At 42.9% G+C, this 25315-nt stretch overlaps 1 protein-coding gene across 1 annotated transcript in view; it reads left to right on the forward strand.

Moving 5' to 3' along the window:
- Positions 1-25315, forward strand: part of LOC122797690 (squalene monooxygenase-like) — a 748040-nt gene that overhangs the window by 352997 nt on the left and 369728 nt on the right. Inside the window, exon 6 of the mRNA XM_044066225.1 lies at positions 24412-24508. Coding sequence (XP_043922160.1) covers positions 24412-24508 — 97 coding nt within the window. The remainder of the gene's footprint in view (positions 1-24411; positions 24509-25315) is intronic.

The raw sequence follows: 25315 nt of genomic DNA on the forward strand, positions 1-25315 counted from the left end.
CCCCATCCTATGTAGAAATGTAGAAACAGTCAGGTGTGCCCCCCAATCCTGTGTAGAAATGTAGAAACAGTCAGGTGTGACCCCAATCCTGTGTAGAAATGTAGCAATAGTCAGGTGTGCCTCCCAAATTCTTTGTAGAAAAGTAGAAACAGTCAGGTGTGTCCCCCATCCTACGTAGAAATGCAGTAACAGTCAGGTGTGCCCCCCAATCCTGTGTAGAAATGTAGAAACAGTCAGGTGTACCCCCCAATCCCGTGTAGAAATGTAAAGATAGTCAGGCGTGACCCCCCAATTCTGTGTAGAAATGTAGAAACAGTCAGGTGTGCCCCCCAATCCTATATAGAAATGTAGTAACAGTCAGGTGTGCCCCCCTCCTCCTATGTAGACATGTAGAAACAGTCAGATGTGTCCCTTCCTCCAATCCAGTGTAGAAATGTAGTAACAGTCAGGTGTGCCCCCTCCCAACCTCTGTGAAGAAATTTAGAAACAGACAGGTGTGCCCCCCCTCCTAATCCTGCGTAGAAATGTAGTAACAGTCAGGTGTGCTCCCCTCCCCTAATCCTGTGTAGAAATGTAGAAACAGCCAGGTGTGCTCCCCCCAACCCTACTTAGAAATGTAGTAACAGTCAGTCAGGTGTGCCCCCAAACCTATTTAGAAATGTAGTAATGATCTGGTGTGCCCCCCACATTCGATGTACACACGTGGTAACAGTCAGATGTGCCCCCCCCACAATCCTATGTAGAAATGCAGTAACATGAATGCATAAGTATAACACCAGTAGAGCACAGATGCCCAGAGGTGGCCAAGGTAGCAGTATAGATTGTAGCATTTGCACAATATGCAGGTATGCATGTGTTAGGATGGTGTGTGTTTCATATTGTGTGAGAGTGGTCAGTATGTATGCATGATGAGGTATGACCTGGTGGCCATTGCCCACTACTGCTGATCTCAGGGCCAATTCATCTCAACTGCAGTGCCAAAGACAATTCCCACCAGTATAACACATGCTAGCAGTAAGCCATTGTAAATGTATGGTGGTAATATGTGTCACCATCTGACAGACTGACATAGCATGGCTGTTGGGCTAGATATACAAGCAGTACACAGGGTTGTACATACAGGTATGCATCACATTATCTGGTCCTGTAGTAGGGGATACCAGTGTTATCTGCCCGAACACTTGCAGATCACAAAGGAGGTAGGACTGATGTATTGGGAAACAGCTGATCTACCTGCACATGCCAGCATAACTGGAATGCCCCATGCATATCTGTGTGTCAGATGCAAGTAGTGTCCATAGCACACATGCACCCAGCTCATGCAAACACCACCCACAGGTATCTCTCTGTTCATATCCCTGCTGTGGGGAATGGGTACAATATGACCCCACCTGTATATGGAAATAGCGAAAGAATGCAGCATGCAGTGCAGGTGTCCCATGCAGGTGTGTCTCTAGCCATAGGTAGCACCCTGCCAGCATCCACACCACCTGATCAAGACTGATAGAAGGTATTGACATGAACACCTAGTACACCTACACTGTCACTCCAGGGGAATATACTGTATGGTGGTCTGAGACTGTAAGACTGACAGAATGCAATTGCCTGCCACATCTGGCCAGCATCAACAACAAATGGCCCACAGGCCTCTGCCAAAAGCCTATGTCTCACACGTACTGCCAATGCATATTATGTCATGGACACCCAAATAACAACATAGCACACTTCACATAAGCCATATGCAAGGCCATTTGGACAAACCACAGTAACATATCCACCATGTCCCACTGCATGAACTGTGGACCAACACCAAAACACAGCTGTGATGGGCTGATAACCTTAGGGAAAGTATCAGAGAATGTATGCATAATGTATGGAAGAGGATAGAATAACAGAGGGGGGGTGGGAGCATGGGCAGCATGGAATGTGCAAGGTCTGACATAAAGCTGTGTGCACACACTATCCCCTGGCTGCAAACCCATAAATGGGTGGCTACATACCTGCCCGTACCCCACAATGTGGTAATGTCCTAACTCATGGCCCCTGCCTCTGGGTAACCTGTGTGAATCTGTATAGCTGTGAGGTACTGCCACAGCAATATAAGCCATACAGTCATGTTGATGGATGTACAAGTATGTGATCCTCTGCCAGCACTGTACCAAGGTGCTGAACCGGATACACAGATCCAGCAGCAAGTATCTGTAGCTCCCCCTCCAGAATGGCATAATTTACCATGAATATGTCTGCATCTGCCCACAATACCGGACACAGCTGCAGTCACCCTTGTCCCCAAAGACATCACTGTGAGCAAGAATGTCCACCTGACAGTACATGAGGACAAAAAAAATCACAGTGTATAACAGAACACATGCCTGAATATCTCTGCTAACAGCAGTGCCATGTAGCTGAAGCAGCACAGACACAATCACCTACAGTACACACTATCCCCTGCACAGTTTGCCCCATATTGCCAAATGATCAACAGATAACCTGCAGAAACAGTTTGCTACCTGCAGGTGTACAACACAAAGGTCTGCAATGGAGTACAAACTATCTGGAATCGATCCACACATTTAATACAGAAGGGCATACTGGGCATGCTCACACACTTAAACAAATGAAGCCCATGTCTGCAAACAATAGTGGACCATACATATCTAGCAGTTGCAGATGTTAGTGCATACACTCCTCAGTATGTACCAGTCATGCTTTGCATGCACAGTGGATAGTAATACAGACATATATCCAAGGACAACACACTATAGTAAGCCAAAAGTAGACATACAGAGATGTGTGGAAGAGAGTGACTGTGACAAAGAGCCATCCATTATGAGGCCTGTCCCACCCAGTACACAGCCAAATGGCTACAACCACATGAGGTGCAAATGTCACTCACTGTAGACATTAGCCACCAGTATCTGTCAGCATTACAGACTATGTGGTGCAAGTGCTAGCTGTGCAACATGAATGTACAAGGAAGTAGCCATCTAGCAGCTGTATACATGTACCTGCAGAATATAACTCTGCGTGTGCCCACATGTGGTGTGTCAACCTCTAAATTAATGGGTTATGGCCCATGCACACACACTGCCCTCCCCATAGCCCTACTATGACAAGCCTGCTGAGGTCATCCACTTTGAAATACACCTTTGGGAAAAGTGTAGCCCAGTAATCTCTGTGGCACATCCTATAACTGTGTACTGCTCTAGTGTGATAAACTAGTTAGGTAGGAGGTCTAATCCTAGACATGGGAACTGTGTGTATGTGTGTGTGTGTGTGTGTGTGTGTGTGTGTGTGTGTGTGTGTGTGTGTGTGTGTGTGTGTCTGTGACGAAAGCAATGCCTTTTTAGGCTAGTCACACCCACTACAATTGAAATGCCTTACTTTGACAAGGCTGCTAATATCATTCACTGTAAAATACACCTTTGGGAAAATGTAGTCTATTAATCTCCATGGTGCATCCTATAAATGTGTACTGTTGTAGTGTGATAAACTAGTTAGGTAAGAGTTCTAATCCCAGACATGGCAACTGTGTGTGTGTGTCTATGTCTGTTTATGGAGCAGTGTTTTTTTAGACTACTCACGCTCACTACAATTAAAATGTCCTACTTTGGCAAGGCTGCTGATGTCACTCACTGTGAAATACACCTTTGGGGAAGGTGTACACCAGTAATCCCTGTGGTGCATCTGATGACAGTGTAATGCTGTAGTGTGATATCAAATGCTTATAGGGGCTCTATTCCCACACATGGCAGGTGTGGATGTTTGTGTCTGTGTCTGTGTAGGGAACAATGCATTTTAGGCTAGTCACACTCATTACAATTCAAATATTCTACTTTGGCAAGGCTGCTGATGTCATTCACTGTGAAATACACCTCTGGGGAATGAGTACTCCAGCAATCCCTGTGGTGTGTCCTATAACAGCATAATGCTGTAGTGTGATGTAAAACTATGGTAGGGGTTATATTCCCACACATGGCAGGTGTGGATGTTTGTGTAGGGAGCAATGCTTTTCAGGCTAGTCACACTCACTACAATTCAACCGTCCTACTTTGCTAAGCCTGCTGATGTCATTCACTGTGAAATACACCTTTGGAGAAGAAGTTGTCCAGTCATCTCTGTGGCATGTCCTAAAACAGCATAATGCTGTAGTGTAATATAGAACTCTGGTAGGGGTTCTGTTCCCCCATGTGGCAGGTGTCTATGTAGCAAGCAATGCTTTTTTAGGCTACTCACACTCACTACAATTCAAATGTCCTACTTTGGCAAGGCTGCTGATGTCATTCACTGTAAAATACGCCTTTGGGTAAGGTGCATTCCAGTAATCTCCATGGTGTGACCTATAACAGCATAATGCTGTAGTGTGATATAGAACTCTGGTAGGGGTTCTCTTCCCTCACATGGCAGGTGTGGATGTGTGTAGGGAGCAACGCTTTTTAGGCTAGTCACACTCACTGCACGTCAAATGCCCTACTTTGGCAAGGCTGCTGATGTCATTCACTGTGAAATACACCTTTGGGGAAGGAGCTCTCGAGTAATCCCTGTGGCGCATCCCATAACAGTGTGATGCTCTAGTGGTAAGGGTTCTATTCCCACACATGGCAGGTGCGGATGTTTGTTTGTGCAGGGAGCAATGCATTTTAGGCTACTCACACTCACTACAATTCAAATGTCCTACTTTATCAAGGCTGCTGATGTCATTCACTGTGAAATACACTTTTGGGGAAAGAATACGTCAGTAATCTCAGTGTTGTGTCCTATAGCAACGTAATGCTGTAGTGTGATATAGAACTCTGGTAGGGGTTCTATTACCACTCATGGCAAGTGTGGATGTTTGCGTGTGTGTTTTTATCTCTGTGTAGGGAGAAATGCTTTTTAGGCTAGTCACACTCATTACAATTCTAATGTTCTACTTTGGCAAACCTGCTGATGTCATTCACTGTGAAATACACCTTCGGAGAAGGAGCACTCCAATAATCCCCATGGCATGTCCTAAAACAGTGTAATGCTGTAGTGTGATATAGTACTCTGGTAGAGGTTCTATTCTCCACACCTGGTGGATGTCTGTGTAGGGAGCAGTGATTTTTAGGCTAGTCACACTCACTACAAATCATATGCCCTACTTTGGCAAGCCTGCTGATGTCATTCACTGTGAAATACACTTTTTGGGAAGGAGTACTCCAGTAATCTCCGTGGAGTGTCCTATAACAGTGTAATGCTGTAGTGTGCTACAGAACTCTGGTAGAATGTCTATTCACACACTTGGCAAGTGTGGATGTTTGTGTGTGTGTTTCTATGTCTGAGTAGGGAGCAATGCTTTTTAGGCTAGTCACACTCACTACAATTCAACTGCCCTACTTTAGCAAGCCTGCTGATGTCATTCACTGTAAAATACACCTTTGGGAAGGAGTACTCCAGTAATCGCCATGACGTGTCCTATAACTGTGTAGTGTAATAAACTAGTTAGATAGGAGTTCTAATCCCAGACATGGCAGGTGTGTGTCTGTGTTTCTGTATGTTTGTGTCTGTGTTTGTTATTCATATCCTGTGTGGAGGTGGCTGTGAGTGTATAACAACTGGACTCATTGTGTAGCGGGTTTTGCAAATATCTTATATGTTGGCCCTAGTATATGTCACAATGTCCACCTTATAGGGATAACAGATGGGAAATAGCTGAGAGGCTGGGGTGCAAATCCATATGACATCAAGACCTCGCGAACAAAGTTGGCAAACCTTGTATTACCCAGAGAACACTCTCAACCCATGTCTCATACACACACACACACACACACACACACACACACACACACACACACTTGCCTAGGCAACAACCGCTATGTTGGTAGTACCCTGCATATTGCCCACTGATAGTAACCATGGTGTGATTGCAGTGGGTTACAGAGGGCATGGCACCCTGTCCATCAGTCCAATAGGCACGTACATGCAGACAGTGCATTTTCCCTATGTTCCCCACTGCACACCTGCAACACCTGTGGTGCCATCATATCTGACCCAAAAGGACATACCATGCCTTAAACACATGCCCTGTATGGACAGATGCCATTGACACCAGGGAATACATATTTCATGCTATCAATTTAGGTGCAGAGTCAACCTGCTGTCCATTACCAGTTCTTGCCACATGATGGCAGGACTGGCACATCTGATGATAACAATCTGTGTACACAACATGGGCCAGACACCCCAGGTACAGTTCCACATGTCACTGTATATGCATGTGGGACGTATGCACATCCCAGACACTGTCCATGTCATAGACTAAGGAACACATACATGGCAAGCAATGCACAGCAATTGACACACAATAGTTACCCAGGTGACTGGATGGTGAATACAATACCCACCTGTGTGGGCCAATCCAGACACTACACCCCTAAGCTACACTGCAGATCATTGTCATGTGGCCTGCTACCAAGGTATACCCATCACCTAGCCTTGTATGGCCATCTGGCACAGTCGACCACTACACACCTGTGAAGCAATGCACCGATGCATGTCAATACTAGCACCCTGTGTCTGTGTGTGTGGTGTATGATGCCTATGACCACATTCACACTCACTACAACCCCCATTGGCATACTGAAGTATGCTGTCTGATGTCAGACACCTCCACATACCCTTTGCCCATATAACCTCTGGATAACCCCTGTGGTGCATGTGATACCTGCACAGTACTGTATTGTGGCAATCTAACTAGTGAAGAGTTGTATTCCTGACCCTGACAACTGTGTCAGTGTGTGTAGGCCACTGAGAGAGTGTGGCTGTGTTGACGCTGACATCTGTTCATGAGGATAGGCATGTGTACTACACCTACTGTATAGCCACCATATCACTGTTGCAGATGTCGCTCATTATTATATATATATTTGGAGGGCTCCTCGATATGTATCTTATGTGGTGCATCCAATAACTGTATAGATATGTGATAGCAATATATAGTCAGTCAGGGGTTTGATACCCTGTACTGGTATGGGTAGTAACACAAGCATGCTCAAGTTTTACTCTCCCATCCCTCCCTGACTTATCTTTGCCTCTGTCTGCCTCACTCACTCCCTCTCTGGTGGATGTGGAGACTTACACCTGCTTTGCTTAGGCAGCAGCATGTGTATTGTAAGTGATGCTCATGATCAGCTGATGACCTCTGCATGAATTGCAGCCCTCCTCTAGCTGATTGCATGTGGAACAGCTGTGGTAACATTCCCATAGCCAATTGCATGGAAACACATTTTAATATCTAGGAACATCATGTTGGTGTTGGGCCTTTACATTCACTGTGTGCAAGACCAAGATCTGTTGTTTGGCAAACAGCATCACAGATGGATTGGGGATCTACTTCTAACAACATACACTGTGGAAACAGGCCAACACGCAGGAGGGGGATGTACCTGACATGACTACAGAATCTAAGTGCTGCTATACTGCATTTGGAGTAATTATGGTTTAACAGGGTGTGTGTGGATATGGCTGTCCTACATGTTTTAATATCTGTCATGTCAGTACTATGTTTATAAGAACCCCCCATCTGTAGGGTTATCTGCAGACTGGACAGTTTGTCATGCCTTTTGTTTCTTGTGTTACCCACAGAGCACCTATCTGTGAACTGCAGAAGCATAGTGTAAGGATTGCAGTCAGTACATGGTGACAGACATGAGAGTTACTACTGTATTCAACTGGACGTATAAGAGAATTTAAGTTCCTCTTATCTGCACTTTTTTCAAATAATACAGAATTTTAACTGATTTATTTGTGTTGCATGGAATATTAACTGAACTGGAAGTTTTGACTCTGTTTTCTCACTTAGTGTTTGCTAGATTCTATTGCCTGTTAGAATTCCTGCATAGACAGTAATTACAGTCGGAGGTAGTCTCATTCATTGATATCCTGTTACTGCCTATTTAAGTGGTACATTTTGGAATATTTTTTGCTTAAAACCTGAGCTTTGGCCAGCTACGATCTAGCTGTATTCAACTGGACGTATAAGAGAATTTAAGTGCCTTTTATCTGCACTTTTTTCAAATAATACAGCATTTTAATTGATTTATTTGTGTTGCATTGAATATTAACTGAATTGGAAGTTTTGACTCTGATTTTTCAGTTAGTTCCCCACCCAGCCATCCTGGTTTTGTTTTGGTGTTAATCTTGGTGGCTTTGAAACTGCCTGCCCCTTTTGTAAAGTTGTGTTTGGATACTCCTTCTGGGCCCATCTCATTTGCTCACTCAACTGAGTGCAGTGAGATCATATTTTGATTTCAGGCACTCCTACTGTGTACAAAGAGAGCATCTGGGAAAGAAAAAAAAATTAAGCTTGTTTCCTGCCTTTCCTGTAAGTGGTCTAGACTGTTTGTAGGTTTCTGAGCCCCCAAGGCTTTCTGTTTAGGAGGGAAGCCTTCTAGCTTAATTTTGTTTCTTAGAATTAGCCAGTTTTCTAGTTTCAGCACTCAAATCTGTTTCTTTGAGCTCAGCACTTGTTCAGTACTCGTTGTAAGCACTAAATAAACTGCAAAATACTAAAGCACTCAACTTTCCTCACTTGTCTAGAGGAAAGCAGTGTTTAGTACTTAATAAATAAGCACCTATCCAGGCATGTCTAAGGGTCAGCTCCTGGTGATTTCTCCTGTCTACCTGATGAATCTGGGCATCTTGGGACAATGCAGCAATTGCCTCATGTACACAGACAACCCTCTCCTCCTACCACCCAACACTACAACTTGTGAGAGATGCACTTATATAGCCAAACTGGAACTAAAGCTGTCTTCACCCAAGACTGGACTAGACAGTCAAGAGGAGAAGGTAAACACTTGCACCACACCACACTCATCATATAGTCCCTCAAAACCTACACCACAAAACACACACATAGAAACACAAAACACACACCTACATTCACAGAGACTCTCAATAAAATCCTGCCCAAGCATCAGGGACCTCCAAAGCAGAAACGCAAGCAAACTCCACCCCCCAACACAACCCAAATGACACATAGCCCACAAACTCAGTGTGCCACTCAATCACAGATCATAAGGCATAATGTACCCAACACTCTAGTCATAGGTGACTCTATAGACAGGCACAATGATGTTCCACTCACCAGGCTAAACAAGGAGAAAGTTACAGTCAGCTGCCTGTCAGGTGTCAGGATCCACCACATAATGCATGCACTCAGGTCACTCCACAAGTACAAATATGACACTGTCATTGTCCATGTTGGTGTGAATGACCTGAAACGTACCTCCCTGGACTACATGAAAAGAGACATGGAGGAGCTCTCTGATCTTGTAGCCCAGACAGGTATGACCCTAGCCCTGAGTAGCATCCTGCCATCTTCCAGAATGATACCACAGTACAAGGACAAAATGACTGACTTCAACAATTGGCTAAACTTCTGGTGTCATTTTAAGGGGATCCAGTATTTGTCTGCCTGGGATGACATAATCGACAGACCACGATGCTTTGTCAGAGATGGCCTGCACCTGTCGCCCTTGGGATTCCAGATTCTGGCTAAGGCTCTTGCCACCTCTATAGTGCCTTTTTTAGGCAAGGTTCAAATGAAAAATTCACCACCGTAACAGGTACAAGCAAGCAAAATCTGAGGGTAATGCTATTCAATGCTAGAAGTCTAAACCTCAAAATGCACTCACTAGAGGCACTCTTCAAAATAGAGAACATTGACATCTGTGCAGTGGCAGAGACCTGGTTCAAAGCTCCAGAGAGCACCCCTGCGTTACCAGGCTATAATTCATACCACATCTTTTGGCCACCTAACCCAGAATGAAGCACTAAAGGTGGAGGCATGTCCATATTAATTAAGGATATCCACACCTCCAGGCTAGTTGCACAGCATAATGCATCCAAGTGCAACTAACTCTGGGCAAGACCGCAATGCAAATTGTAGCTTGCTACAGACCCCCCACCATGCCCCAGGATTCCTACTCCTCATTTCTTGATACACTGGAAAGTATTAGAGTGCAATCCCTAATAAGGAGCGATTTCAACTACCCCACCATTAACTGGGAAAACTACTCATGTACCAACTCTTTTACTCAATGTTTTCTGGAATTCATAAATTCCAATGCCTTGGATCAACTTATTCACACCCCCACAAGGGGCAGCAATATCCTAGACCTGGTCATTACCAACATGGGCAACCAGTGTTCCACACCAGAGGTCAATTCCTTGTTGGTCAGACCCAACCACAAGCTAATCACCCTAGACATCCACATCCTGCCCCCACCCCCAATTAGGGAAATCACCGTAAAAAACTTCTCCAAAGCCAACAATACACTTTTTAAGACAGAAGTGGCAAACTTCATGACACCCATGCAGACAGACAATAGAGATACGACTGCTGAATCCTACACAAATGCACTTTATAAGCACTTACACGAGTGCATGGATCATGCTATTATTAATAGAACCAAGATGCTATCCTCCAAAAAAAGGAAGCCAATCTGGTGGTCCTCTGCCATAAACAAACTCTACAACAGAAGAAAGAAACTGTTGCAAAAAAGAGTAAAATCCCATGACTGGAGGAACTCCCTGGTCAACCTCAGTAAAAAGCTGAGATTGCTCATAAAATCCTCCAAAGCTAGTTACGAAAACAAAATTGCCACTGACTCTAAAGATAACCACAAAGCATTCTATAGCTATGTCAAGAATCTCAATGGCAACATTCAGATCTGCACTGAGTTACAGCACAATGGCACTAAATATACAGAACCAACTGATATTGCCAACATCCTGGCAGATAGGTTCAGTGCTAACTTTACCCCCCTCTCACCCCCTAGAGGGCCCATCTCTATACCGGAAGAATGCAAAGTTCCTGTAATCACAGCTGCACAGGTAAAAAACACACTCACCAAAGCCAAGAACACAGCATCCATGGGACCTGACAATATCCCAGGCTGCATTCTACATGAACTACAGAATGAACTGGCACCCTACCTAAGTACCATGTTCAATCATAGCCTCGCCTCAGGCTTTGTGCCCACTGAATGGAGCACCACGATGGTTATCCCACTCCACAAAGGGGGAGCCATGACGGACCCCAGGATCTACCGCCCCATTAGTCTAACGAGCCTGGTGTGCAAGGCCATGGAACGTATTCATAGAGATTCATAGATTCATAGATTAGTACTAAGCTAACTGCCCTTGCGAGCCATTTTAAGCCTAGCCAATTATCCCTTGTGAGTCTCAAACCCTGCACCTTGTGTTTGTAAGGCAAACACCTTAACCATTAGGCCACCCTCCCAACCCCTCATCATGGAACTCATAAACTAAGACATTGGTAATCTCCAAACTCTAGACCCTACCCAGTTTGGGTTTGTAAAAGGCAAATCATGTCTCCTAAACCTGATTGGCATCTTTGAAGCAGCCACCAAAGCCATAGATGAGGGTAAGGTGGTTCACACAGCTTATCTAGATCTCACCAAGGCTTTCGACACCATCCCCCCACTCTGGAATTATAGATAAGCTCACTAAACTAGGTATAAATCCCTATGTCACAAGATGGGTTGCCAACTGGCTTACTGACAGAACCCACACTGTGAAAGTAGCAGACTCCAAATCCAACTTCAGACCAGTGACAAGTGGAGTACCACAGGGTTCAGTCCTGGGTCCTCTCCTGTTTGGTATCTACTTCTCTGAAGGTCTTTGGCTAACAAAGTTTGCAGGTGACTGCAAACTAGGAGCCATAATCAAAACTCCTAACGACGTGGACATACTACAAAAGGGCCTCACTGACACAGATGCCTTGTGTCAAAGCCATGGCCTGAAGCTCAATGCCAAAAAGTGTATTGTCATCCCCTTTGGTAAAAACTCTGTACCCATAAACTACCACATAAGTGGTAGTCTACTTAACACCGAAAGTGTGATAAGAGACCTTGGGACACAGGTGGACAGTAGTCTCTCCTTTGATAATCACATTGCCACAGTGGTCAGGAAATCCTTCTACGTGGCTCACCTCATCACAAAAGGTTTCTCATCCAGAAAAAAGAGGTCATTGTTACCCTCTACTCATCACTCATTAGACCCATTATAGAGTACAATGCCCCTTTTGGCATGTACCTCACAAGACATCTACAACAACTGGAAAGGCCTCAGAAATACGTCACAAAGAGGATTACTGGCCTCAAACAGATGCCCTACGCAGACCATCTCAAAAAACTCCAGCTTACTCAGAGGTGATCTCTGCCTAACATATAAAGCTATGTCAAACCCAGAGCTGTTGGACATGCTCCACTTAAAGAAATCCCAATCCCTCTGAGCTACATGCTCTAGGGACCTAAACCTTGTCACCACAATAAACAGAACATGCTGGAGGGATAGATGCCTGTCCCAGAAACTTCCCATACTCTGGAACAGACAGCCTATCTATGTCAAACAGAGCTCTTCATTAGCACTCTTCAAGAAAAATATTGATGATTGGATGGGGCATAGGAAATTCACCCCAGAGATTACTTATGTGGATCTGCTTAGGTTCATAGGTTCATAGGTTCATAGGTTTATACTAGGCTATCTGCCCTAAGGCATATATAAGCCTAGCCCAAAGTTATGTGGCTTACGCCACCCCTTATGTTAGAAATAATGTGCCCATTAGTTTGTTGTGCCTCTGTCCAGCAGTGACACAGAGATGATTCCCGGGGTAAACCTGCAATCTCCCATCCACCGGTCAAGATTTCTCTTGAACAGAGCCAGCGAGGTGCTCTGCCTCACATGGACCGGGATTTTATTCCACAGCATGGGGAGTCTCTGGGTGATAAATCTATCCCTCCAGCACATCCTATTTATATCCGTGCTAAGGTTTAAGTCACTTGCTCTAGTGGTTCTGGTGGATTTGGATTTTTTGAGGTGGAGCATGTCCATTAATTCTGGGTTGGTCATGGCCTTGTATGTCAGGCACAGGTCACCTCTGAGCAGACGGTATGCAACTGAATAGAGTTGGAGTTTCTTCAGTCTGGCAGTATATGACAGGTTTTATCCTTTTGGTGAGGAACTTTTGGGGTCTCTCCAATTGCTGCAGGTGTCGGGTGAGATACATCCCGAATGGGGCATTGTACTCGATCATTGGTCTGATAAGTGAAGAGTACAGGGGAACAATGACCTCACTTGATCTGGATGTGAATCCCTTCATGATCAGATGGGCAATGTAGAAGGTCTTTCGAACCACTTTAGCAACGTGAGTGTCAAACGAGAGACCACTGTCAACCTGGGTACCCAGGTCCCTGATAACCTCTTCTGTGCTTAGTGGGTTGCCATCTATATGGTAGCTTGGGGTTACCTTGTTTTTCCCGAAGGGTATGACTATACACTTTTTTGCGTTTAACTTCAGGCCATGGCTCTGGCACCAGCTATCAGTTTCCGTGAGACCCCTCTGAAGGATGTCTGTGTCCGATGTACTATCCACTATGGCACCCAGTTTGCAGTCATCCGCAAACTTTGTCAGCCATATTCCTCCTATGTTTGCCTGTACTTCTGGGAAGTAGATGCCGAACAATAGGGGCCAAGGACTGAGCCCTGTGGGACACCACTTGTAACCGGCTTGGAGTCAGACATGGCTCCAGCAACTCTAACCCTGTGGGTTCTGTCCTTTAGCCAGTTTGCAACCCATCTTGTGACATATGGATTTACATTTAAGCTGGTAAGTTTCTCTATGATACCCGAGTGGGGTATTGTGTCGAAAGCTTTTGCAAGGTCAAGGTAGGCTGTATGGACTGCCTTTCCCTCATCAATGGCCTTGGTAACTGTTTTGAAGAAGTTGACCAAGTTCAAAAGGCAAGATCTGCCCTTGACAAAGCCAAACTGGGTTGGGTCCAAGGTCTGCAAGTCCCCTATGTCCTTGTTTATGAGTTCCATTATGATCCTCTCCATAGCTTTGCAGACCAGGCTTGTTAAGCTTATGGGGCGGTAATTACCAGGGTCCGTAGAGGCACCACCTTTGTGGAGTGGGACCACAGTTGCCGTACACCACTCCTTGGGCACATGTCCTGTGGTAAGGCTAAGATTAAACAGCTGCCTTATGTGCAGGTTTAGTTCTTCATTGAGTTCATGTAGCACACAGCCGGGGACACCATCCGGTCCCATTGATGCTGTGTTTTTAGCTTTAGAGAGTGCAGCTTTCACCTGCGCATTTGAGATGTCTGGGAGGCTACACTCTGTTGGGATAGTTATCTCTCCTTTTGGGGGGGAGGGGGGTGAAGTTTGCGCTGAACCTGTCTGCCAGTATGTTGGCAATGTCTGTGGGTTCAGTGATTTTTGTATCATTTTGGACTAATTCTGAGCATATCTGGGAGTTTCCACTCAGGTTTCTGACATAGCTGAAGAAGGCCTTATGATTGTCTTTTGAATCTATGGCAATTTTTTTCTCAAAGTTGGCCTTGGATGATTTTATGAGGGATCGTAGTTTCTTGCTAGTACTGATCAAAGATGCCTTCCCTTTTTGGGATTTTGCTCTATCATGTAATAGCTTTCTCCTCTTATTGTAAAGTTTGTTTATGGCTGGGGTCCACCAGACTGGACGTTTGCCCTTGGTGGAAAGAGTCTTGGTTTTATTTGGGATTGCCTGATCCATGCAGTCCTGAAGGTGTTCATAGAAGACATTTGTAAGGGCTTCCACAGATTGGGTTGTGGTTTCCATTGGCTCGGGGGCCTTGAAGGATACCACACCTGTCTTGAGTAGTGTGAAGTTTGCTTTAGAGAAGTTCTTCACTGTGGTCTTTTTTTGTTTTGGGTGGGGGCGGGATGTGGATTTCTAGTGAGATTAGTTTATGATCTGATCTCACCAAAGAGGGATATACTTCCGGTGTGGAGCATTTTGTCCTCATGTTTGTGATGATGAGATCTAGTATATTTTCTCCTCTTGTGGGGACGGTGACTAGTTGTTCCATGGCATTTGAATTTATGAACTCCAGGAACCTTTGGGCTAGAAAGTTGGGGCTTGAGTAATGTTCCCAGTCTATATTCGGGTAGTTGAAGTCACCCAATATGATGGTGTTTGGTGATACATTTATACCCTCCAGTGTCTTCAGGAAGGCTGTGTGGGTTTCCTGAGTTTGAGAGGTGGCCTATAGCATGCTACAAATTATAGTGCAGTTTTGCCTATGGTTAATTGCACCTGGATGGTTTCCGATGCTTCGTGCGTAGCCACCAACCTGGAGGTGTGGGTAACCTTGATGAATATGGATACACCCCCTCCTTTTGTGGTATGGTCCGGGTTTTGGGGCCAGAACACATGATATGAGGTAAAACCTGATAGTGCTGGGGTGCTCTCAGGAGCCTTGAACCAGGTTTCAGTCACAGCACAGACATCGATGTTCTCCATACTGAGAAGGGCCTCGAGTGCGTGCATTTTGAGATTTAGACTTCTGGCATTGAGCAGCATTGCCCTTAGTTTCTTCCCGTTTTTGTTTTCTAGGGTGGTAGGTTTAGAATTTGAGCCTTGCCTAAAAAAGGCACTATGGGGGTGGCAAGAGCCTTAGCCAATATCCGGAATCCCAGGGGTGACAGGTGCAAGCCGTCCCTTGCGAAGCAGCGTGGCTTGTCAAGCATGTCATCCCAAGCAGACAGACACTGGATCCCCTTTGAATGACACCAGAAATTAAGCCAATTGTTAAAGCTGATCATCTTGTCACTATATTGTGGCATCATTCGTGGTGAATGAAGGATACTGCTCAGGGTCAGGGTCATACCTGCCTGGGCTACATAATCAGAGAGCTCCTCTATGTCTCTTTTCATGTAGTCCAGGGAGGTACGTCTCAGGTCGTTCACACCAGCATAGACAATGACTGTGTCATACTTGTACTTGCCGTGGAGTGACCTGAGTGCTTGTGTTATGTGGCGGATTCTAGCGCCCGATAGGCAGCTTACCGTGACCTTCTCCTTGTTCAGCCTGGTGAGTGGGACGTCAGTGTGTCTGACTATGGAGTCACCTATGACAAGTATGTTTGGTGTTGTATTTGGCCTTAAGGACAGTGACTGCTTTGCACACTGATTTTGTTTTTTATGTGTTGTTTGTGTGGTGTCTTGAGTTTGCAGTTGCTTGGGTGTCTGCTTTGGAGGCCTTTGCTGTTTAGGTAAATTTTTCCTCAGAGCCTCCGAGTATGTCTTAGTGTGTTTATGTGTTTGATTCAGTGGTGTGGTTGAGTTATGTGAGACTTGTATTGTGGTGTGTGTAGTTGCCTTCTCCTCCTGCCTGGTCTTGCCAGTCCTGAGTTGAGAGAGCTCAGCCTCCAGTTTGGCTAAATAGCTGCATCTCTCGCAAGTGTTAGTGTTATGTGGGAGGAGGAGAGGGTTGTCCGTGTACATGAGGCAATTGTAACATTGCCTCAGAATTCCCAGATTCACCAACTGGGCAGGAGAGGACGCCAGCATCTGACCCTTCGACATGCTAGAAAGAATTATGAGTTGGTATGAGACAGAAAAGTAGGGGGCTTAGCAGGGAAGTGGGCACTCCTGGGGGGTTTTTCAAGTGAGGGATTTGTATAATATAGGAGTGCTTGACCTGCAAAGAAAATGCTTATAAGATAAGGGATATGCTTTTAAGACAAGTGCTGAGCTTTTTGAGAAGAAAAAGCAATTAGGAACAAGTGCTGTGCTTTTTAATGAATGTGTAAACTGTTTAGGTTCCTAACAGAGCAGTTCTAAGGGAAAAATTGAAGAACAGACTTTATGGAGCCAGAAAAAGTTTAACCTTGTTAAACCGGCGCTGCCCGATGCTGCTCTAGTGGCAACTCCGCGCTAAATCGCGTGCTTGATAGCAGGGGCTGGAAAGAAGCAGGAATAGACCCAAAACAGGCAATAAAACTACAGTTTCAAGTCAGTAACCACTCCTACGGGGGGCAGGGAAGGCTGCTCAATGTTATTCACTGCCACTGATCAACAGAGAGACTTTCCTTTAGCCCAAGCAAAAATGGCCTCACAGAAACTTACAAACAGTTCAAGAAACAGCAAGCCTGTAACTGAACTTTTTTAAATCTCAGAAAAGTGGGAAAAAAGCAAGATTTTTTTGTTTTTGTTTTTGTTTTTTCAGAGATAGCAGAGGTTCACAGGTAATATCAAGTTATAACAGTGCAGTAAATGACCCCACACAAGAGTGCTAGGTCAAGGACAGAAAATATGTAAGTTTTGAGAAAAAAATGATTTAAAATTAAGTGCAAACAGGAAATTCAGTAAACAACTTTTGGTTGTGCTCTAAATACAGCTACTAATGCAGAAATCAAGTTTAACAAGCCAGAAAATGCTCAAACTAGGCAGCTATGCAGAAAAACTTAGCAAATAAACAGAGAAAAAATCCTTAAAATCTCAAAAGTGGCTCCCTTCTTCTCTCAGCGCTTTCTCCTCTTGGTGGGTGCTTCACCAACAGCCAACAAGCCTGAAAAGATGCCAAAACCACGAGGCAACTAGGTTTTAAGAGAGGAAGATGAAGGAGTTTTGGAAATGACCCCTGTTGGCCAATAAAACTACAGTTTCAAGTCAGTAACCACTCCTACGGGGGGCAGGGAAGGCTGCTCAATGTTATTCACTGCCACTGATCAACAGAGAGACTTTCCTTTAGCCCAAGCAAAAATGGCCTCACAGAAACTTACAAACAGTTCAGGAAACAGCAAGCCTGTAACTGAACTTTTTTAAATCTCAGAAAAGTGGGCACAGGAAAATAATTTTCTTGGGTGGCGAAAGCCAGGGTACCTTTTTGGCTAGGCATATATAGGCCCTAGGGCTAATAGCCTAGTACCTACCTATGAACCTATATCCCTCATAGGACATATGTTGCAACAAACCCGTTTACAACAGTAAATGTATGAGGTTATCACAGCAACATGTCAATATTGACCCTGTGTTTGTGCCTCCAGCCACAACACTGTCAACCTTTGTACATATGTCATGCAGTAAGAGGTGCATATGTTCTGTACACCATATTTATTGACATCATATCTGATAACAAGCCATTGAGATATCAGACTGCTACATGTGTTATGTATAGTAGGGGCTATATTTGAGGACATAACCTGGGCATTCTGTGGTTGTGTGTAAAGTACTGAGGTCTGTGTACTTATGGTGATTGTCGACAGTGTGTGTATTGTGAATATGTACCTTGGCCTGTGTACAGATTGTGGTAGATGCCATTGTTCTTTGTCCTGTTCTATCTGATGTTACATGCTGCTCTCCAATGTATGTTACCTATTGGCATACATGTTTGTAGCGCCAAACACACACATATTCCATATCACAGACAGGCATTGGACCACACTGTGCAACAGCCCAGTATATGTAGGGTTAGTGTGTGAGTGGCACATATGAGGATGGTGTTGATCAGATAGTCTATATACTGTAATATTACGCTAGCTTACCATATGTGGCTGTGTTCACATTGGTTGTGGTTATGCACTTTCACACAGGTGTCTGTTACTCTGTGCTGTGACATGCCTGCCTGTAGACCCTGCTATATATGCAGGTACATGTGTATTCCCCAATAGAAAATGTAGGCCAGTGTTATGGCAGTCTGCCTGTAGCCTGCACAGTGCTTTGTTACATGCCTAGCAGCTTACTGCATTTACCCAGTGAGATGTTATGTCCAGATACTTGCCAGATGTACTGCTGCTGGGCCATCACAACAATCCTGTATGTCAGACAAAGCAGATGGATGCTGTACAGATGTATGTCACTAACTAGTGGGTAGTATGTGGCCATGGCACCTTTGTACGAGCAGTTATAATGTGTAAGGACAGACAGGGGTATGTGAATGCGTAACCTATGGGGCCAAATGTAAACCAGTATTTACGTGATATACCCAACTACATGGATGTTAACATCCACATTGTCAGGCTTGGTCCATATGTCTTGCACTAAGGGGTTCTGGACTGACAGAGTGTATCAGACTGTCCACATATATTGGCCATATCTCTGTTGTAGTCCACGGGATCATTACTGTGCTAGCAGTGCTACTGTATTATGATGTCCTTAGGATGTCTGTCAGTAGCCAATGGCGCACATGTTAAAAGCAGATGTGACCTCCCACACACAACATGTCTGCGAAGACAATCCCTATTACAGTAGCAATAGTCTACAAATATACCTGCAATACATACCTGACATTCCCTTGCACTAAGAGGTTGTGACTATTGGGGCTGAGGTAAGGCTCCACTCCATGTTCAGGACATATGGTGAACATATATGTATATATAATTATCCATATATTTACATAGATATATACACATATACATATCAACATATATAGATGAATATGTATATGTATGTATATATACATATAAACACTCAGATATATACATATACAGAGCAATATATGTCTACACATATACAGACAGAGATACATATGCACATATACTTATGGATATCTACATATATATTGACAGTAATAGGTATATCAGAATAGATATGTATGCACATATAGTTATATATATCTACATATATATCCACATAAATAGGCATATCTGTACACATGGGGTGTGCATACATATATAGCTATATATATATATATATATATATATATATATATATATATATATATATATACATATATGTGTGTGTGTGTGTGTGTATATATATATATATATATATATATATATATATATATATATATATATATATATATATATAAATGCACATACGAAGAGATGTGCACATGGCCATATATATGTTGCACCATACAGATGTGTATACAGACATATGTATGAGTATGCATGTGTATGTACATGTAGACATATATCGACCTATTATTTGTATATATCCAGATTCCTGTCATATGTAAACATCGCAGTTGTGTATACCCTCCCAAATGTATCTCACCGTATGTATCTGCTATGTGTACATTATGATAAGACAACATATGTGATGCAACAGTCATGTTAATAACAAGTACTACACAATTGTGGAAGTAAAGGAAATTGTTCAATACTACTCAATATGTGTATTGACAGATATATTGGTAAAATAACAGCTGTCTTCACAGTAGTCATGGTGTAGTGGCTAAGTGTTGTGATTATAGTGTGCAGGGTCCTGGGTTCAAGACTTACAAGGGCTGCTCATTTTGTTGCTGGGCAGAACAAGAGCTGTCGGATACAGAGTGATTAGGGCAGTTTTGAGCTGCTTTAAGTGGGTTTGCATGGGTTTGAGCGAAGCTAAGTGGTGCTAAGCTATGGGTAAATGCACTGATGTAAATGTAGTAAAAGTGATGCCTGACCTGCTCACCAGTTTTGGGTATGCCAGTGGCACTAGTGAGGTCACAGGTGAGACGGTCCCAGGCTTTCACCTTATATTGGGAATCCTGGTACTGGCCCTGCAGCAGTCTCTGTTCATGGTCTTTGACAAGGAGTCCTGCCATGACTCTGGACTCCTGGATGCCCCAGCACTGCACCCAGAAATGGACTCCCTCTCCCTTTTCTGCCACGGTGCCTGCAAGGGGAATCTACAACCAGTTATGAGATGTGATTGGCCAGTTTTGAAAAGGCTAAACTATGGACAAACCTGCTTACCTAAGGTTGGCATTGTTTAAAGGGGTATACCACTGGGCACATTGAGTTAGCTGTCCTACACATTGCTTACACCTCCTAAGCTCGCCTGTGGAATTCTTAGCTTTGCTTAAAATTGACTTTGCATTATATTTGCTTTTTGGCATTGATTTATTATTCATTACATCTTATATATATATGTCTCTGTTCATGATTCATGTGTACGTACACTGTATGGGGTCTTTGTGTTTAAATGGGGACTTCAACACTCTATTACAATTACACCTCACATCTGGGATTACTGCTGTACTCCAGTTCACATATTTATGTTTGTAGTGGGTTATAGAACATATGACTGCAAACTGACTTCTTTCACATGTTCAGTTTGATTTTGCTATAGTGAGGATTTCTTTGGTGATACCTCAGTCATATGTACTGCTGTGATGGCTTGGTGGTGAACTGCAGTGACTATAATGTATAGGGTCCTGGGTTCAAGACCTGAAAGGTTGTTTATTTTGTTGCTGGGCAGAACAAGGGCCATTGGATACAGAGTGATTAAGGCACTTTTAAGTAGGTTTGCATGGGTTTGCATGGAGGTAAGCACTGCTTACTTCCAGTTAATGATGCTTACAGAGAGTTAGCTTCAATATTGCTTAACCTGTGTGCGCATTGCTTACCCCTGCACAAATGGGATTAAACTCACTTACTAGTGCTTACATATGCTTACTACTGCTTAATAGTGCTTACACTTGCTTACTAGTGCTTACTCCTGCTTACAACTGCACTGATTTAGATAGTAATGTCTAATGGTTCTTGGGAAGGTGGGGGATTTGGAAGCTGTATGGAGTTATCATTCATTACACATTTTACCTTCCATTTGTAGCCATGATTCCTGTGTACATATACTGTATGGGGCACATGTGATTTTCTGTGGACTTTGCAACATTATGACACTGACACCTCACATCTGCGTTTAATGCAGTACTCCGGTTCACAAACATATGTTATTTAGTAGGTTATGCAACTAAAATATTCATAATGTGATCTGACATGGAAAACGGAATATGCTGCAGTGGGACTGCAAATGCTGTGCCCACTACACTATTGCTATACTGGTTAATTTGCATATATATTCCTTGTTATCTTCTTCAGCCATTTAAGCTGCATTGAGTATAGCTAAGCAAAGGGCAAACCCACGCACCTACAGTTAGATTTAATTGGATTCATAAAAAAATGGTATGTTTATTTTGTTTGTATTTACTATTGCTGTTGTACATGTGGGGGGGATGTTGTTGGGCCTATGTGGACACCTATGAGCAGTCTCGCTCATTCTTTTGGCCTTTCTGCTGTTCTTCATTGCAGGGGCATGTACATTCTGAATGCTCTGCTCTCAGACATGCCCCCTGCACTCTTACATGCTCCATGTAAGATTTGGAGCTCAGGCAGCGCACCTTCATTAATATGCATGGTGCGCTGCCGTCCTGCTCCTGAACAGCTGCTTCCATGCAGGAATAAGCTAGTCCTGCATGGAAAATTAGTAAATCTGGGGGTATGTCTAGGCAATTCTGATTTTGTATCTCAGCTCAAAAAATCATTTCCTTAGTCACACCAATTTGTTAACCCAGTATTCCTGATAAAGTTGTCTGCAGGGAATTTATAAAATCTGCCATCTGATTATACTCCCAAAAATATGTTCCCAGTTCCCTATTTCTTCCTCATCACACCTGCAACATTTGCAATCAACTTGAGGAAAAGTTTTTTGGAGTCTACTCGGGTTATAAAAATACCTATGCAAACACTTGCAAGTAGGATCCTAAATCTTCTAGACTCCATTGCATATTTGGAAGCTATACATATGTCCTCCCATTGTATCTTTGTGAGATGCTCATCCAGTCTCTCTTCCCTATCCTTTCTAACCTCTTCTGATTGATTCCCATAGTTATTACACATTATTTTATATTGTCTATTTATCCTTTCTTTAACAGCAGCCTCTGTTCTAGACTCTACTAAAAACTCATCCAGTGCTGGTATTTCATTTAGGATCCCCCTATCTCTTTCTCTTTCTCTTGTACATTGTAACTGACCAGGATAAATTAGCACAACTCTGCTTGTTACTTGCGTATGTAAAAAAGGAAAACTCAGCTAGAAATACTTTAATTTCTGCTTCTATAAGTTAGGAATGTTTTCTTGGCTCTGTGCGCATTTCCACTGAGCTCAGCAAACCTTGGTTACATGTCTGTGCTTCAATAATTGTTTTCACTGAATTTAGTGCCATCCAGGCAAAGATAAGTTATCAGGCTGTATAATTGCACTAATTTGTAACTGTTTAAGTGATTGCTGCTTGTATTTTGCAATTTTCTGAGCATTTAAAGTGCATTTTTTGCTGCACATCACCTTTTCTCCTTCACTGTTTGGTACTTGACCTGTTATAGTCTACTAATCACCTTGTAAAAGATACATTTAGTGAGAGAATAAGTTGTTTGTTGTTATGTTGCACTTAAGGGTCCTTTTTTTCTGTATTTTTAAATTAAGAGGGTTAAGGTCATCCATCTTGTGGCAGAAGGTGATTACCTAGTCTGTCTGAGCTGGGAAGCAATCCAGAAGGCTCAATGTGTTGTCATTTTATTGTCTAGAAGGCTCTGGACTTATAGTTCACTTTCATTTATGCTTTTATAAATTAAGTGGGTTTGGGCAGAGCACAGCAGCTATAGGCAGCATCCTGTACAGACACAAGTACCTGGACAGGTAAGTTTACTTATAAAACTAGCACTAGGACTGAAATCTGTAACTTAGTAAAGTGTTGCATGGAGTTAAGCTTGGAGCAGCTGGCTTGCACATAAGATAGTGCTAGTACAATATCTTAGCACTGTCTAATACCATATCCAAGCACTATTCAACTCTAGTCGCTATCCCTAGAGACCACCCTAAGAGATCTTTGTAAAACCTAGTCCTCAAACCCTTATAGCTCACCCTAACACAGGTCCAGACAGCATGAATATGCAATTTCCAAATGTCTCCATAGCTAGCTTGGTAGATATGGACATTCTGAGACAATGTAGCAGTTATTTCATGGTCATAGACAAATGTTTAATCCTTAAAGAAACCAACACAGTATGCAAGATATGTACATACACAACTTTCTTGGAGCCAAAAATCTTGCTTACAAACAAGGTTGTCAAGAACACAAACACAAACTACATCCACCAGTTGTCAAGAGCACACACACTGCATACACCATACATAGTGTCCACTATACACACAGACTATCTTATATTGAGGCACTAAAGATCAATCTCCTCAAACCTCAAAGACCTCCTAAGCCTGCAAATGGCAATTCATATCTCAGCAAACTCTAAAGCAAACACCAAAAGCAACACCAAACACTACACATAAACCTGTAGACAAGGGACTCCTGAAAACAAAGCTTATACGGAAAGCAAACACTTTACTCAGGACTCTTGTCATAGGGGACTCTATTGTATGACAAACAGATGCACCACTCACCAGACTGGACAAGGAGAAGATTATGGTCAGTTGTTTATCTGGAGCCAATATCCTCTGAGTTACACTTGTACTTAAGTCTTTGCACCACAGGTACCAGTATGATTCTATCATAGTCCATAAGGGCATAACTAACCCAAGAATCCCTCTCCAGACTAACTGAAGAGAGACATTATGGACCTCTCTAAATATGTGCCTCAGACCTGTATGTGCCTTGCAGTGAGCAGCATTCTACCTCTCATAATGACAGGAGGACTAATTAAATTCAATCAAACACAAAATAGTATGTTTTATATATACATACATATATATATATATATATATATATATATATATATATATATATATATATATATATATAATAGCATACAAACTTTGCTTTTTAACAGCGAGTGTGTTGCAATCAAATTATGTCTAATTTCTCTCTTAGGCCAAACAGAAATTCTACTGGTTAAGGAAGAAGTCGTGCTCCTTTGTGGTGAATACTCTTTCTGAATTACTGCATAGACTTTTTACTACATCAGATGGTAAGCTGTTATAATTTCATAGAACCTTTTTACTGAGAATAATAAATATGTACTTAAGTGAAGCTGCTTGGCAAAATGTTTTAAAATATTAATTAAGCACATAAACTGCATCCCAGAAGTGAACCACTTTCCATTAACCCTATCCCGTAATATTAATGTACCATAAGGACTTTAAAGCTGCATCTTTTCCAACAAGTCAGTCATTAAAGGATAAAGTGACATCAGCAAAAGGCAAATGTCGTACTGAGGTTTCATTGACAAGCAGCATATAGCAATAAAAATCTTGAAGCCAGAAAAAAATACATACTTATGAAACTAAAATTTATTGTTAGTGCTTTCATCACCTTTCATTAAAGGAACTTCTTCAGACATTTGTAATAGCTCAATTTACAATTTAAATAGTCCCAAGCTGATGACATCATCGACCTCCCATTATCCAAATTCGGGAAGTATATAAGTAAATACATTCAGATATCTTTGTGTATAAAAACTTTTTAAAATACAAATTCTTTACTGATATTAATTACAACAAAAAAATGTCAAATATTAAATACCTCCATAGAAATCCTTTTTACCTGGTTAATGCTTTAAATTTTAAAATACATTTCAGGGAACAAGAATCATTTCACCCAATGAAGGAAAAGGTGTTTACTCTCAGTTGCCATAGCAATTCCCTCTCCTTGAGGCTTAAAGCCCAAGGCCTCCTCCTGGGATTCAGGTCTATTTTCTCAATAACCATAAAAAGGAAAGTGTGGTTAGTATGTCCCAAAAAATGCTTGGACAAAGCATTGTTGTTGTCCTGTCTAC

Source organism: Protopterus annectens, chromosome 3.part1, assembly GCF_019279795.1.
Source record: "Protopterus annectens isolate FY-2018-M chromosome 3.part1, PAN1.0, whole genome shotgun sequence".
NCBI lineage: Eukaryota > Metazoa > Chordata > Ceratodontiformes > Protopteridae > Protopterus > Protopterus annectens.